Raw genomic sequence first — 16,558 nt, 5'->3', positions numbered from 1 at the left:
AAATTCTCACTACCCTACAGTGCTCTGGGCTCGCTGATGATGACAGGCCTGCACACATTAATACAGACTGCCATGACAAGCTGTAATAAGGCTACGTAGGCTACTTACCCGAGAGCGCGTCCCGGAGCCAACTGCGTTTAGGCAGGAGGTTAAGGTGTTGCTGTCCTGCTCTCCCCTTCGCACCAGCAGCAATCCGGAGCTTTTGGTGCATTAGATGTTGCTTTGATTACATAACTACGGCCGGCGGAGGTTAAAACACCCCCTAAAACCGAGTTTCGGTCTCATCGGAGCGCAGAGCCTACTGTGCAACAACATTGGCGCGGGTGTTTTCATAATCATACAGTCGACAGATCTCCGTAGGCGCGTCTCCGCAGCTAGGTGGCGGACTGGTTACACTGGATCTTATTTTTTTATTTTTTTTTTTGCCCACTTCTCTCGGGGAAAGTTACATCGCTCCCGCCAGTAATAATGGCTGAGATTGTGCTGCTCTCGTATGCATACAAGCTGTTAACGTGTCATGACGACGGGCTGAAGGCTGCAGCATTGTGTGCGTGTTTGTGCGCGTGTGTTTGTGCGTGTGTGTGTGTGTGAGTGTGTGTTTGTGTGTGTGTGTGTGTGTGTGTGTGTGTGCTAGGTTACAGGCTGACAGTGCAGAGTGGTTGGTGGGTGTGCGGGAATGCAATTGCGTGGCCATTTTCATGTGGCCAGAGGAGGAGGTAAAACAGCACAGGATCTCATTGCGGTTCATAATAGGCGACTGGGGAGGGCTATTTAGACGCTTAATAAAATGGCGACGACTTGGCTAAAGTAGACTGCTGGTAGGATTTTCAGGGATCTGCTCAAAAGTTACGTCTTTGAAAGTCATGTTGCTTTCAAGTGAAAAGGAGGCTGGTCTGTAAGCACTTATGAAAAACTTAACATAGAGCTGTTTATGTATTAGTTCAACAGAAAATACTGACTTGAAACTAAGCGATGTTTTCCCGAACTAGTGTCTAAGCAGGTATAACACGGCTATATCTTATATTACAAACACCGAAACTTATATTTTTATATACATGTTTTAAATATATTTAATCAGTATTAACATAAATACAGCGACAACACAAATATAGAAATATTAGTCAAAGTGCATACTAATCATTATTAGTAGTATTGTGTTATTTGGTGCTAACAGCAGTAGTTAAAGTGGTTATACTAATTACTACTGCAACTAGTTTTTGTTAATAGGTCTATATACATGGCTGAATTAACCCACAATGGGGTCTTAGGAACCCTACTGACCACCCCCTTCACCCCCTTGTATGTGTGCAGTCACCTCCAAAAACCAATTAAGCACAAGTACTATGTATATGACATTATATTTTACCTAGAAACTCAGTAAAATATATGCTGTATATCCATTTGTTTTGGGTCATTGAAATAAGAATACACAATTTTATTTATGAATATGCACCATTTGAGGATATCACCTAAAAGTTCCTTTAAAAAGATCTTGATTCAGGGCCATCTACAAGACAGAGCTTGATGATGAGGTAATGATGCAGGACTTCTCATAATGTCATTAGTATTGATATTGTGCTGTCGTGGGGCATATTCAAAAATTTGGAGAACACAATTTCCAAAGAAAATTACATACAGTGAACCTGGGGTCCTGGGAGTCTGGGTCCTGGGGCATTCACATTACCAGATTAAGTTTTATAGGAGGCCCATGGGTAAAAAGGTTTTGGTGAGCCCATGTGAATCCCTCCTACCCCTCATCTCCCACAATTTGTGCTGTATGTATGCGCCCTGTCAAGTTCAAATCAAGACCCAGAAAATAACCAATACACCTATTTCATAGTAGCTGCACTACCTGGACCCATGTATGTAAATTAGTTTGAGACATTTTGATTAAACACAACTTTGAGGAATATGCATCATGGGAGCACAGTATAAACTTTTGAGAGTATAGGCCTTTAAATAAATTTAGACAGAGACTAAGTAGCCTGATAATACAGGACTCACCTTAGTTGATAACATACTTTAGTGATGCATATTCATTGCAAATTTGGTGAACCAGACATATCTATACATTTCATATAAAGGATATTTACTTTAGGCTGTGCCTTTTTCTACATACATGTGTGGAAATCTGACGATTAAGTAACTAAGCGAGTTAAAAATGAAATTATGCAGTTTTGTTCTTCCCATATGAACATCTGCTTTTTATATTATCCTCCTAGAGCCACAATAGATCTCAGTTTGTCAACTGAGATTATAGGATTTAAAGTACTTTAATTGGCCCTTTGTGTCTTGAGGCAAAATCTCCCTGGATCTCCTGTCAAAATATTTTATGCTTTCAAACACAACTTTCCTTCTTCAAATGGTTTAATCATTATTGATCTCCTCCCAAGTGTGTTTAGAGCTGTCATTGTCTAAATGCTTGAATGATTACAGGTGAAATGTGTCAAAGTCTGATAAAACTCCATTTTCTCCCCAGTTGTTGTCGCCTGACTCGTGCGACCTGATTGGCTACAAAGAATTGGGATGGCGTTACGTCACTTCCTGCTCAGTGCTGCATGATGGCGGTGTCCGTGACAGATCTGGCACATTGACTTCGACTGGACGTGTGTACTTCACGCTTTCCGTAACCGACTCCTGGGACGTCTGTCAGTAGGAGATATACACAGAAATTGTCGTCACTTAATCTTTAATGAACTGACCTGCAGGTAAACGGCTATTTGTGCTCAAATAGCTTAGCAAACAGCTAACATTGCCTGTAGATTACATGCCTCCAGCAGCTAGTTGCTAACTTAAGTGTTTACGCAAGGTTACAGGACACTGGTGTGTGTATTCGTGCATTATTTGCCTCGAATGTAACCTTATTTCACTATGTCCTCCTTATTTTAGATCATGGCCCTTCAAAGATTGTCCTTCAGACTACGACAAACGGTAAGATAGCTATAAACAGTGTGTTTTCTGGTGCCATTGCGTTATTTGGGAAGCTGCAGATACATAACCCTGACAGTGATATACAGGACAAGTTGCCCCGTTTGTAAGGCGAGGAGGCAAGAAATAGTTTCACTGTTTCACAATTTTCCAACCCTCAGGTGCCCACGTGAACATTGAAACAATTTTTCTTGCTGTCTTCACTCCTCCTGTTCATATTGACCATTTAAAGATCCTTTCTTAGTGTGCTTTAAATGTAAGTGATGGGAGACAGAATCCACAATCAAATTTGAGGCTCCAGTCGTTCAAATTGGTCAAATCAAGTGGATATCTTCCAAAGTTTGAGCCTTTTTAGTACAAACTTCCCTCTTTCTGTCACTGTCCTCCCATTGCTGCTCAACAGGATAACACAGGGAATTCGTACTAAAAAGACATTAACTGTGGACGTTAACTGTGGAAGGTATCCACTTGATTTGACTAACTCAAGCTGCTGAAACCTCATATTAGTTTCAGATCAAACTGCATTTTTGCACAAAGAGATTTTGGCCCCCATCACTTACATTGAAAGTGCTTTAGGAAGGGATCGTCTAATTGTCAGTATGAACCACAGGAATGATTACAGCAATCAAAACCTGTTTCAGTGTCAGACAGAACCTATGAACCTATTTTTTAAGACTGTTGTTTGAAAATTGTTTAGAAAAATGGTTTGATGAAATATAAAGCAAACCAAAATTGTGAACATGCTGCATACAGCATCCAACATGTCACCCTCAACCTGCCAGACATCCCGGCTCAACATGAAAGATGAATGTAGACTACAGTACATGATTACGTACAAGGATGTTGACTTGGCTTAAGGGCTGCACCTAACGATTATTTTCATTATTGATTATTTTTTAGATTAAATGATTAGTTGTTTGATCTGTAAAATGTTGGAAAATGGTGAAAGATGTTGTCCTCAAATGTCTTGTTTTGTTCAACCAACAGTTCATAACCCAAAGATATTCAGTTTATTATCATAGAAGACTAAAGAAGCCAGAAAATACTCACATTTGACAGACTGGAATCTGAATATTGGGACTTTTTTTCTTTAGAAAATGCATCTAAATGATTAATCAATTATCAAAATAGTTGGCAGTTAAGTTAGTAGTTGGCAACTAATCATAGCAGCTCTGCTTGGCTTAGTTTTTGTTAATGGCTTATTACCAATTTGTTATGTTTATATCCAATATATTATGTTTTGACCCATAGGGTTACAGTATTATGTGTGTTACCTGCAATGTCTTTTAAGCCCATGTTAGCTGTGCGCCATGAAAGTATTCATTCATTCAATCTAAACCTTTGCAGGTAACGCATGTACGATCCCTTCATACCAGCGGATGTGGCCAGCAGCAGGAGGCTGTGGCTGTAGAGTCAGAACCTGAGCCCTTCTCAGTCTTCAGAACACATGAGAAAGATCCAGTAAGTGAATCTGGCTTCAACGGTGTCCAGACCGCTTTTGAGCTGATCAGTAACAGACAGAATGAACACACATGACGGTGTCTGTGTCTAATCTTTGTTTCCTCAATAGGCATGTCAGTCAGAGAAACATATTGGACAATATTACACTATACCCCCTGCACACATCCGTACCGTGTTCCCTCATGGCCTCCCCTGGCGCTATCGACAACAGGTTGGTTCTTGTTTATGTTTTATTCACACAAACATATATTTTTTTAGACTTGTTGGCTCATAATATATCTTGTGGTCTGAGACACATATTTAAAAATTTATTTTTTTTTGGCCTTTATTTAACCAGGGAAGTATCACTTTTCAGGAACACCCTGAAAAAGAGCATGTGTAGTGATTCTTGTGTATGCTTTCAGGTGAAGACGTTTAATGAAGCCTGTGTGATGGTGAGGCAGCCTGCACTGGAGGTCATCTCTTACCTGAAGAAAACTGACAACAGCAAACCTGCTCTTCGATATCTATTCTGTATCCTTTAAAACATCTGCTCTCTCACACACACACACACACACACACACACACATGCACACACGCACGCAGTTCCTGCCTGTTGTAGACATTAGCATTAGTTATACTTTTTTTGTCAGTCAGGAGACATTATACATCTATAAACTACAAGTGAAACTGGTGCAACAGTGAATTGTGCTGCAGGAAGCTGTGACATCCTTTTTTCTGTGGAGTTGCAGTCAGCACCATCAGAGCTGTAGCAAACACTGTTGCTGCTGCTCACAACAGTAGCCAGGAAGTTCATCAACTCATAATGGGTAGTGAAAGTGAAAATTTTAGCAAAAACATAAATTATCTTGTAATTTGTTAACCCATCCATCAGTTTCTTCCTTACTGGCTCCAGGTCACATTAATTGATTAATTATATTACTAGAAATTATAGCTGGCAAGTACTGACAAAAAAGTGTTATTGAAAAGTGGTATTAAAACATCTTAAAGTCTTATATTTAATTTGGTGAACACTGCAGAAACTCTGTTCTTCTCTTGATGCTCCTGGTTTATTAACCTTATCGAGTTGTTCAGATGGATTAAAGGGCAGTGGAAAGACGATGTCTCTCTGTCACACAGTCCACTTCTGCTATACACAAGGATGGCTGGTGCTGCATATACCTGATGGTGAGACAAGCACACACACACACACCATCACACATACATTTTAAGCATTGCAGAAATACAGAATGTGTCAACAGTCACCATCCTATGACTGACACCATCCTCTGTGTTTGCCTCAAACAGCCCACCTCTGGGTGAAGAACTGTAAGGAGCTGCTGCCTTCGTCCTATAACACGTCTCGTTTTGACCAGCCGTTACAAGCCATTGAATGGTTGCGCAACTTCAGGACCACCAACGAGCAATTCCTTTCAAAGGTAATGATTTTTATTTTGTGAGAATCAAACAGACTTAATTTACATGGGGTACGCTGTCTGATTTGAATCTGGTTAGACGGCATTCAAATCAAGATTTGTAGAGTGCGAAATGTGTCACATTGTTAACAAGCACGAAGGTATTTATAAACCATAAATGTGGCTTCACTGTGCTCTCACAGCAGAGTCTGTCACATGCTGATAACAAGTAACTGAACTGCTTAATGACACCACCTGAATTTATTTACCCACATATACTGCAGAAAAAGGAAGAGTTTGAATTTACAGAGTCTCTGCATATCACAGTAGCATCTAGCAAATAGTGTTTTTGGTTTATCATATGAGAGGAACTCTGACATTTTAATAAAATGAGTAAGTACTCAGGCTCTGCTTTATAGAGTGTAAATACAAATATGAATGCAATAGTTTTATATGCAATCTATGCATACAGTCTAAATACTGTCACAGAATAAGATAAATGGTCTAGTTAGAGTGTAACTTGTGCTATACACACATTTTGTTAAACAAGATAATCACACAAAGGTCTGAGATTTAAGGTTGAGATATTGATGGTAATCATTTGTTAGTAATCGTGGAACAAACTAAAACATTTTAGCTTCATGTGAACCTAAGATCTTATTTTCTGCAACACCTGTGTGGGGAAGATTGAAAACATTAGGGGGGGAAAAAACATCGGAAACCTTGTTCAGGAACTCAAATGAAAACCTTATCAATGAAACCGCACTGTTTCCTTCCCAGATAAAGACAAAGCAGCGCTATGTGTGGACAAAGAGAGAGTTCACTGAGGAGGGAAGTCTACTAGGAGAGCTGGTGGATCAGGTGAGTCCTCCGCTGTCTCTGAGAAATACAAATGCAAAACGAGTGGGGAGTTTGGATATGCCACCTTGGTTTATTGATTTTTTTTCGTTAGTTCTTAGTATTTTTTTGTGTTCATCAGAAATGCAGATGGTTTATCTCCCCCTCTTAGACATTTTCATCAGTTTGTTGTATTTCTATCTATTACCTATTCTTTCCCTCTGCCCCACCGATTCCTCTACAGGGATCATTTAAGTTTCATCTTTCACCTTGCCCGTGCTTTGTGGTGATCAATAGTCGATGAACTGAGCACAGTGATGGATCAATGCAATGTTTTTGTACCACACACAGACAAAGGCAGAAAAGATCACTATGAATTTCTCACTTTGTCCAATCAGTCATCTTGTTCTGCTACCATTTGCTCTAAAATAAGGGAAACTTTCAGACATTAGTGCTGCCATATTGCACCCGACTTGTCATAGAAACTAATATTTTGTGGCTGTTGTTGTGAGCTTGTTGTGGTCTTACTGTGATTAGATCTCATACTGAAGGATTTCCCTACATATTACATTGTTTCCTTCGCTGTAGGGTATATCTCGCGCAAAGAGCAGCAGCGATGTGGTGGGGGCGGTGATGAAGGAGCTGAGGCAGCAAAGCGGGCAGCCAGGGTCAGACTTTCGCCTGGCCGTGGCTGTGGATGGTGTCAACGCCCTGTGGGGAAGATCCACCATCAAGAAGGAGGATAAGAGCGCTGTGAGAAAACACATTCACAGTCCTGTCATTCCTCATAGTTGTCTTCATGCCTCCACTTCAATTCCCACAGATCTCACATGTGTCTCCTTTTCACTGTCATCAGGTGGATCTGGAGGAGCTCACTTTGGTTTATAACCTGAGGAAGCTGATAAAGAATGACTTGGTGAGAACAACACCCTAAAGGCGCTGACCACAGTTGCATGAAAATATTATATTATATAATAATATATCTCAGGTTTTTTTTTGTTGCTTTAACATTCACCTTCTTGTCTCAGATCGGAGGCGCCATCATCACATCTCTGTCTCAGACCGGGTCTCTCTACACTTCGAAATCTGACTACTTGCCTCAAGAGCTGCTGGGAGAGGTCAGAGGTCATTTTACTGTACTGTATTATCTATAACACTTGCCCTCGAGCTCTGACACCAGCTTAGTCTTGTCCTGTCTTTTCTAACCTTGTCCACTAGTCAGGAAATTACAAAGCTGACCTCCAGACTGCACAATTCATCTCTGTTGCTTTGTGGACGATATCTCAAGTTTTTTGTTGTCTGTGAGCAACAAAACAGCCATTGTATCTAGTAATATTGCTAGGAAACTGATTACATATGACATTTGTCAACAAAGGATGAGTCTCAGAGTTTTTTTTAGCACATAGAGGCCTTTTCTCTGTATCAACTGGGTTATTTGGAACAGTGGAGAAGCACATAAGCAAAGCTTTGCCGAACAGAAACTTAAACATAGTAAATTCTCAAATGCGTCAGTACTGTCCCCATCCTGTCTACTGCTCACTATCATTTTAGTCAAAGACACTGTTGCACCTTGTGGTGGTTTTGTTGCAGAGGTTTGTAATAATATTTGGTCATTTTTAATGTTATCTGCAAGTCTCAATCTCCCGCCTCTTGCGCTTATGCATAATATTCATCTCTTGGCCATTGACTATGTGGGCTTGACTTCAACTTGTATTATATAATGGGTTAATTAATATTTTAAAATATGCATTATTGATTTCGCCTCCTCTTTTCATCAGTATTATATAAATATTGACCTGACCTGTGATGCATTTCATACCATTTTTCAGTAATGTTTTTTCTTACAAGTTTATTGTCTGTATTGCTGATGTGTACAGATGTATTCAGCCTTTTCTGAAGTTAAATTATGTTGATCTTATGTGTGATCATTTCATGTTCAAACATACCATTTATGAGGACGGCGGGCTCTGTGTTAACCTCACCTGACGAAAACAGATTTGTCCATCATGTTGACTTCCTACCTGTGTGTTTGATCATCAGAGAGGGTTTGACAGCATGGACCCGTTCATCCCGGTGTCAGTGCCCAACTACAGTGAGAGGGAGTTTGAGAGCTGTTACCTCTACTACATGGACCGCCACTGGCTACAGCATCCACAGAGTAAGTGTTGATACTGTGGTTGCTTTTCTGTTAAAAAAAAACAAAAACAAACATTCATGTGATTCTGTTTTAGTCACTCTGGATTCTTTTTCTTTCCTCATCAGGCCGAGCAGAGGAAGGGAAGAAAGAACTCATATTTTTGAGCAACAGAAATCCATGGATGTTCGAAAAAATTTGTGCCGCCTTATGAAGTCACAGAGACTTAAATCCTACACATACACACACATACACACACATATCAGTGTCCTAGAAATACATAAACATACAAATGTCTATAATGTCTATAAATTATGATGCATGTGTGTTACTTTGATAATAAAATGGTGACCAAAGTAAAAAAAGATTATTGTCTTTGTCATTTAGGGCTCTAACTCATGATTATTTTCATTATGAATTAATCTGTCAATTATTTTCTTGATTAATCTATTAGTTGTTTGGTCTATAAAATGTCACAAAATGGTGAAAAATCATGTCAATAACTTTCCCAAAGCCCAAGATGCAACCCAACATGTTTCTTTTGTCCCGACTAACAGTCCACAACCCAAAGATAATCAGTTTATCATCATAGAGGACTAAAGAAACCAGAAAATATAGCCATTTAAGAAGCTGGAACCAAATAAATTTGGCATTTCTTCTTTATTCTTTCAAAACTGACAAAAGTAATTGATCACCAAAATAGTTAAATATAGTTAATTATCTGTTGATCGACTAATCGATTAATCAACTAATCTTTGCAGCTCAAGAATAAATGATTATTAGTTCAAATCCATAGTGACACTTTCTTTTTTTTAGAGCAATACCAAAGTCAACATGCAATCTTTAATTGCTAAAAGTTCACAGTCATTGGTATTCAGATGTAAGCCAGACACCATGGAGAAAGATTCAATTACATCAGTTTCTGTTATTAATTTATTTATTATTGAGCCTAAATTTAACCAAAAACTCTTGAGACATGCTCTCCTGTTCAAGAGAGACTTTGCCAAAAGGCAGTGTAGAGTATCTAACAGTCACATAAAAAAATAATTTACAACAATTACATATTGCACAATAGGATAAGGTTATGAATTGTTATGTAGTTTTGTCTGGTGAGTCATCCGAAAATGCAGTTTTACCAAATTCAGAACAGGGACTTTTTTTTAAGGGATAATGATATCAACCAATTGGCCTATGACAATTTAAAAAATCTGAATTTAAGGTGCCTTTAATGACTCTTTTCTTAACATGTTCAGGAAACTAGTAGATTGTCATGTGTCTATTTAAATGAATTCAAGCAATGAATGTTTTAGTTTTGACAACAGCACAAAAACCTGTGTCATTATAAACAAAAAGCTTATCCTGAATGAGATCAAAATACATGGATGTATTATAGAACAGATATTATCTATTATGAGAAGATATTATACAACCATGTCAAAACAACACAAAAGGTCAAACAAGTCCAATCTTTTATTCTAACTCATTTTGTGAAACAGCACCACCTGGCGGCAGCTACACATCATTGCGCGGTTGTTCACGTGATCGTTGACAGGATCACATGACCGGATCGTCAAAAACAAACTACCAACAGCCTGGGAGCCGTTAGTATGGCAGCTTGGACAAAGTTGAGGTGACGCCTCAGTGTAAATACTTGAGTTAACCCGCAGGACATGCGAGAGTCTCTGTCTGGATCCTCTAAAGTGAGACGATCTCCTCTAAAGTGCTCTGAATGACAAAACAATGAATGTGTGTGTGTCAGCTAAATGGACAGAGCAGTTGTGTCATTGTTCATTTGCCGTTTTTAGTCTGAAATGCTGCCTGATTTTGTTAGTTAAATTTCATACTTCCGGAGCCTAATTTGTATCTACTTTGTTTCCAGATAAAATGGCGTTGTCATTGTCATCATCTGTCCTATTGGTCCTTGTTTTCCTCACAGTAGAAGTGACTCTCTGTACAGGTAATACAACACCAAAGAAAACAGCTGATTTACTCAACAAGTTGCTTGCTTGTTAAGTAAATCATTCTTCACCGTCACACTGAAAAAAAAATGTTTCTCTGACTTATTTTTCTTCTTCCAGGAAGCAATAAATGTGTTGCCAGGGACTTTGGCCATGACTCTGTGGTGTGTGAGTGTAATTCAACTTACTGTGACAGTGTGGGATCACTCACCCTCCCTCCTCTGGGACAGTACCTCTCTTACCTGAGCAGCAGGGCGGGCAGCAGACTAGAGGCGGGCCAGGGTCAAGTCCAGGTTAACAGAACCGGAGCAGGTGAGTGAGCAGATTGTGAGCTTTTATTGCAATATCAGACGTGCTGGAGAAGGTGTTTTTTGTTTTTTTGTTCATGTGTCTCTTTTCAGGCCTCAGGTTGACCATTGTTCCCTACCAGAAGTACCAGAAGATCAGGGGGTTTGGTGGAGCCATGACAGATGCAGCAGCCATCAACATCCTGTCCCTCTCTGCTGGAGCACAGGAACAGCTGCTACGACAGTACTTCTCCGCTGAAGGTATTTTATATGGCCAAAAGTATGTGGACACCTATAACCACTGAACACACACCACTTTCTATGCAACTGCAGAGTAATAATACATTAAAAAAAAAACTATGACTGTTCATATGCCAGTTGTTTTATATATATAAAATTTAATGTATTTATTCATTCATCTCTACATTTCTTTTTTATCCACATTTCTTTATTTATTTCCACATTATTTCTACATTTTTTCATTTATTTCTACATTTATTCAGGCATTAATTTATTGATTTCCACATTTGTTTATTTTCTGTGTCACTTTTGGGCCCATATATGGACACATAGCAACCTGTGTTTTTCACATAGCAACGGTCATCCCGCTCCAACAGAAAATGCATTTAACATATTTTGTGAAAGGTGTCTCTATGTACAAGTTATTCAGGGCCCCACATTGTCAGAATCATCATCACATCGTGCAGCATCATTGATAGCAGTTGTTATAAGAGGGTTTAAGTTAGGGTATTAATAAGGATATGTTTTAATCTACAGTATATATCATGATATGACAAATGTATGCAGAATCACTTACCTGAGACTAAACTCTTTATATGTGTAAAAGAAAAGCTTCAATAACTCATTTTGTTAGATTTTCATTACAACTTGCTTGGAATCACTCATTTGAACAACATTTCTAAACATGTCATCACAATATGGTTTAGCTAACGGAAAATAAATGATAGTGCTGAATTATTATCTACTTGGCAGTGATGCTGTGTGTCTGGCAGGTATCGGCTACAGCGTGGTGCGTGTGCCCATGGCCAGCTGTGACTTCTCTACCCGTCTGTACACCTACGCTGACACACATGGAGACTACAGCCTGGACAATTTCACACTGGCCCCCGAGGACATCAACATGAAGGTCTCTCTCTTCTCCTACTCTCTCTCTCTCTCTCTCTCTCTCTCTCTCACACACACACACACACACACAAACGTCATTCAGTTCATCCCTCTCATCTCTCCTCCTCCTCTTCCTCTCAGATCCCTCTGCTGCAGCGTGCCCAGGCCTTGTCTCCTCACCCCCTGTCTTTGCTGGGCAGCGCCTGGAGTGCCCCCGCCTGGATGAAAACTAATGGTGCACTCACAGGAAAGGGCTCCTTGAAGGGCCAGCCAGGGGGCAAAGAGCATAAAACCTGGGCTCACTACTACATCAGGTTACATGTTGCTTTATCTCAACATTTTGATAATTCTTGATACATGGGAAATTTATTCCGATGGTTGTTTTTTTCCCTCTTTCCTGCCAGGTTCCTTGAGGAATATGCTAAATATAACTTGACCTTCTGGGCACTGACTACAGGGAATGAGCCCTCTGCAGGGCAGATGACAAACTACAGGTCTCTCCTCACAGGATTTTATATACAAACAAAAGATGTGACACAAAATTGAGCATCATGGCTCCTAAATTTCATCACAGAGTGAGAAGTATTTTTGTCTCTCTGCAGTTTCCAGGCCCTGGGCTTCACTCCTGAGGAGCAGAGGGACTGGGTGGCCTTGGATTTGGGCCCTGCGCTGCAAGCTTCGTCATACCCACACACGCATATCCTCATACTAGATGACAACCGCCTGCTGCTGCCTCACTGGGCTAAAGTGGTGAGTCCAAGGACAGAGAGATAGTGGGAGAGGTCACGGTAAACTTTATTTTACCTGAGACTACGCTGGTGTTGCAGAAAAGAAATCAACATAAAATCCATACAACAAAAGAGAATATGTAAAAAAAAAAAAAAACCAACAACTTAAAAACAGTAAGTGCAGAACACAGTTCACAATAACTTAAATAAACAAAATTAGAGACATAAGATAAACAAGCAAAAAAAAAGTTGAACTTGATGGTTCATTCTTGACCTTGGAAACACCAGTTTACAATCTTAGCTCAAGGTCCACTTACTCACAGCTGTCCTTGAGCCAAAATTGGTCTCTAAAATAGAATAAAATAGTTTAGATGCGAAGAGAAAGCTAAAACAAATGTAGTCAGCTACCATTCAGTCAGTAGTGAAGCAACTGCAGGAATAAAGGACTTTTCACAGCTTTGAGCTCCAAATGGTTAACATGGAGGGAAGATGCTAAAAGGGATAATGCAGCTGATAGGAATCAAACAGAAGAAAGGCCTTTGTTTTGTGTTGTAGCTGAGATAAGTTTGTTTTTCATAGAGAATCTAAACCATGTCTTTAGGGAAAAGGAGGAAAAACAAGAAGAAAAAAAAACTAAACAAAGCTCTTTCTATAAAGGGGCTTTCAAAAGAGGAGATACATGCGTGCCGTACTTGCACGCATTTACATGAAAGCACGCTTTAAATCAAGTCTTGTCTCCTCTTGTCCCTCCAGGTCTTAAATGATGTTCATGCAGGAAGGTACATTCACGGTGTGGCAGTCCACTGGTACATGGACGGCCTTGTCCCAGCTGAGATAAGCCTGGGAGTCACCCATCACCTCTACCCAGAGTATTACCTGTTTGGCACTGAGGCCTGCGCTGGCTGGAACCCACTGGACAGAGGGGTGAAGCTGGGGAGCTGGGACAGGGCTGAACAGTACGCACATGACATTCTACAGGTAAGATCGTTTTTTTATCTTTTGCATGAGGGTTATGCTTGTTCAGTCAGATCCACGGTAACAGATGTGAGACTTGACAAGCCGTGAGTTGTTCCAGGAAGGTGAGTCACCTCCCTCAACGCTGCCGCGCAGGTTTAGAAGTTGCACTCTGCTGCACGCTCTCCAGATACTGCCTGCAGGCCATCAAAGCAAGCTGGAACTGGTGTTTTGTTTCTTCTCTCTCTCTCTCTCTCTCTCTCTCTCTCTCTCTCTCTCTCTCTCTCTCTCTCTCTCTCTCTCTCTCTCTCTCTCTCTCTCTCTCTCTCTCTCTCTCAAAGGAAATTGGACTCTCTTCTTTTTATCCGTTTTGTCATGGTTGCATTCATTCCCTGGACTTCTTGAGAATCAGGAGGGATGTGTTTATGTAGATGTGCTGTCCTTGTGAAATTTAAACTAAACACCTGGCACCAGTCCATTAGCTTGACTTACAGATGTTACTACAATGTTACAAAACACACATGAGTTGCCAAATACTCAACTATGTGTGTGGTTTTTTTTCCATGGCAGGATTTAAATCATTATGTGGTGGGCTGGACTGACTGGAACCTTGCATTGGACCAGACTGGTGGGCCAAACTGGGTTAAAAACTTCGTGGACAGCCCTGTGATAGTGGATGCACAGCGAGACGTCTTCTACAAGCAGCCGAACTTCTACAGCATGGCCCACTTCAGGTAGCAGACTAGGATTTAGTCTTACATTCTTACTGTTCATGCTGAATGGCATATTTCACCTGTCAGGCAGTCAAATGAGATCTGAAGAAATTTCCTTTTTTGACACAGTAAGTTCCTGTGGGAGGGGTCTCAGAGAGTGGGTGTGTCTGCCAGCGTAGCAACAGACTTGGAATCCTCTGCCTTCATCAGACCGGACGGCTCGGCGGTGCTCATCATACTCAATAGGTACTGTATGTGGAAAGTGTTTAAAGTCCTCCTCCTCTCAAAAATGTGTTTTTCTTCTTGTTGCTTCAGTTGGATGTTCGAGCACTGTGCAGAGTGATGTATGTGCAGAGTTTGACACTAGAAATCTGTTTTCACCTTCATCTGCTGAAGAAGGAAAATTTCTCCCAGTTTAATGCACGTACTTGCGAGCATGATTTGTGACATCACAACTAGTTTGGAGCCAATCATGGGCAAGTATGCAACTTACACGTGTGATGCAGAAACTTGAAGCCTCCAGTGCACAAACACTGGGAATTGACTTTTCAGTGAAGTAGGAGACATCTTATGTCCAGTCCTGGTATTCATAGATTCTAGTTAGATTCTTCATCTGGAGACATTTTATACGCTTTCATCACCTCACGTCTCGACTACTGCAACTCCCTTCACATGGGAGTCAGTCAGTCCTCGTTCTTGTCTGCAAGTGGTTCAAAATGCAGCAGCGAGACTCCTCACTGGCACCAAAAAAAAGAGACCACATCACCCCTGTACTGGCCTCCCTCCACTGGTTACCAGTGAAATACATAATTGATTTTAAGATTCTTTTATTTATTTTTAAAGCTCTGAATGTGATCTCCTCAGTCCATATTCTATATCCAGACCCCTCAGATCCTGTGATCAGTTACTTCTCTCTGTTCCATGTTCCCGGTCAAAAAGGTGACTGAGCTTTTTCCATCGATGCTGCCAGACTGTGGAACAGTTTGCCCCTCGCTGTCAGATCCTCCCCATCTATCACTACCTTTAAATCCCAGCTAATGACCCACCTTTATAGAATCACTTTTGAGTCACATGCTATGAGTAATTTCTCATAGCATGATGAAATTGTTATTACATTTACCTATCTGTTTATTTTGTTTTGTTTTAATTATTTAACTGTGTTTTACATTTTTCTGTAATTCAACTGTTGTTTTTAAATGTGCTCTATAAATAAATTAGATTTAGACTTGACTTTAATAAGGGAAACGGGGGAGATGTCATTATAACGAGATAATTAACCTTTTTTTGTGGACAAACCATATTGGACAGAAATTATTATTCAAAGTAGGGTATTTTATATACATCTTAAAACATTTCTAGAGGGGATCTTTAATAAATTTTCACATGAATGACTTAATTCATTCTACTGAACTATGTGTTTGTGTTTTTTTGTAGGTCGTCATCAGAGATCCAGTTTGAAGTCTGGGATCCCGCTGTGGGCTACATCCCCTGCACAGCTCCGGCTCATTCCTTACTCACACTTGCTTGGAACACACACTGATCATTAGTACAGGTTCACACATGTTTCTCCTGAATGTAAGCCTTTACATCTGGAACATCAACATTAACAAAACAGTTATTACATGGAATACTTTTTCAGTATCGAGCCACTCACGCACATTTTTTTTTAAAATTAACAGATTCTAAATTATTTTCTTATCTGCTGTGCTTTTTGGCACAGCTTTAGTGATTTCAGGTCACTTAAATTAACCTTCTGCAAACAAGAGCAACCTCACCTCATTTGGTTTTCATTTATAATCCTAAAATGTTTTTTTTCTGCACTGATTTGTGATCAGGAAAAGTAATGAATGTATCAACACCAGAGTGACCTGCTGAAGTGCAACTGGTGCCTTTTTGACTTTTAACTAATAAGATGCTTGAAGTGACCTCTTTCACATCTCTAAAGAATATAAATAATGTACAGAGTTTGTAAATGCCTTTCACTGTTGCTATTTAATTTGTTTTTAATTTTAAATAAAGCACACACTGTTCAGCCTTAA

General features: G+C 40.0%; 3 protein-coding genes across 7 annotated transcripts in view; 2 read left to right on the top strand and 1 right to left on the bottom strand.

The window, feature by feature from the left end:
- Positions 1–644, bottom strand: part of LOC137191373 (histone-lysine N-methyltransferase ASH1L-like) — a 15,999-nt gene extending 15,355 nt beyond the window's left edge. For 3 of the 5 annotated variants that reach the window (XR_010930396.1, XR_010930397.1, XR_010930395.1), the window contains exon 1: positions 109–639. The gene's annotated coding sequence lies outside the window, so the exon portion shown is untranslated. Of the gene's footprint in view, positions 1–108 lie in introns of all 5 variants that reach the window. The other 2 variants (XM_067601410.1, XM_067601409.1) reach the window with 2 other exon arrangements.
- Positions 1–10,454, top strand: part of dap3 (death associated protein 3) — a 15,874-nt gene extending 5,420 nt beyond the window's left edge. Inside the window, exons 2-14 of the mRNA XM_067601418.1 lie at positions 2,480–2,708; positions 2,890–2,931; positions 4,276–4,389; positions 4,499–4,600; positions 4,794–4,902; positions 5,464–5,556; positions 5,677–5,807; positions 6,564–6,644; positions 7,209–7,373; positions 7,477–7,536; positions 7,649–7,738; positions 8,661–8,778; positions 8,883–10,454. Of these exons, the coding sequence (XP_067457519.1) occupies positions 2,893–2,931; positions 4,276–4,389; positions 4,499–4,600; positions 4,794–4,902; positions 5,464–5,556; positions 5,677–5,807; positions 6,564–6,644; positions 7,209–7,373; positions 7,477–7,536; positions 7,649–7,738; positions 8,661–8,778; positions 8,883–8,968 (1,188 nt within the window). The 5' untranslated portion in view covers positions 2,480–2,708; positions 2,890–2,892 and the 3' untranslated portion in view covers positions 8,969–10,454. The remainder of the gene's footprint in view (positions 1–2,479; positions 2,709–2,889; positions 2,932–4,275; positions 4,390–4,498; positions 4,601–4,793; positions 4,903–5,463; positions 5,557–5,676; positions 5,808–6,563; positions 6,645–7,208; positions 7,374–7,476; positions 7,537–7,648; positions 7,739–8,660; positions 8,779–8,882) is intronic.
- On the top strand, positions 10,319–16,558 carry gba1 (glucosylceramidase beta 1). Its single transcript, XM_067601417.1, has 12 exons — positions 10,319–10,454; positions 10,634–10,711; positions 10,833–11,024; positions 11,114–11,260; positions 12,013–12,146; positions 12,266–12,438; positions 12,529–12,618; positions 12,727–12,874; positions 13,606–13,830; positions 14,377–14,540; positions 14,649–14,765; positions 15,954–16,558. Exons 2-12 carry the CDS (start codon positions 10,639–10,641, stop codon positions 16,057–16,059), a joined length of 1,569 nt encoding a protein of 522 aa, XP_067457518.1. The 5' UTR covers positions 10,319–10,454; positions 10,634–10,638; the 3' UTR covers positions 16,060–16,558.

This window comes from Thunnus thynnus, chromosome 10 (assembly GCF_963924715.1).
Source record: "Thunnus thynnus chromosome 10, fThuThy2.1, whole genome shotgun sequence".
NCBI classification, from domain to species: Eukaryota; Metazoa; Chordata; class Actinopteri; order Scombriformes; family Scombridae; genus Thunnus; species Thunnus thynnus.
The sequence above is the reverse complement of the archived record's forward strand: the minus strand, read 5'-3'. Positions and strand labels throughout refer to the sequence as shown.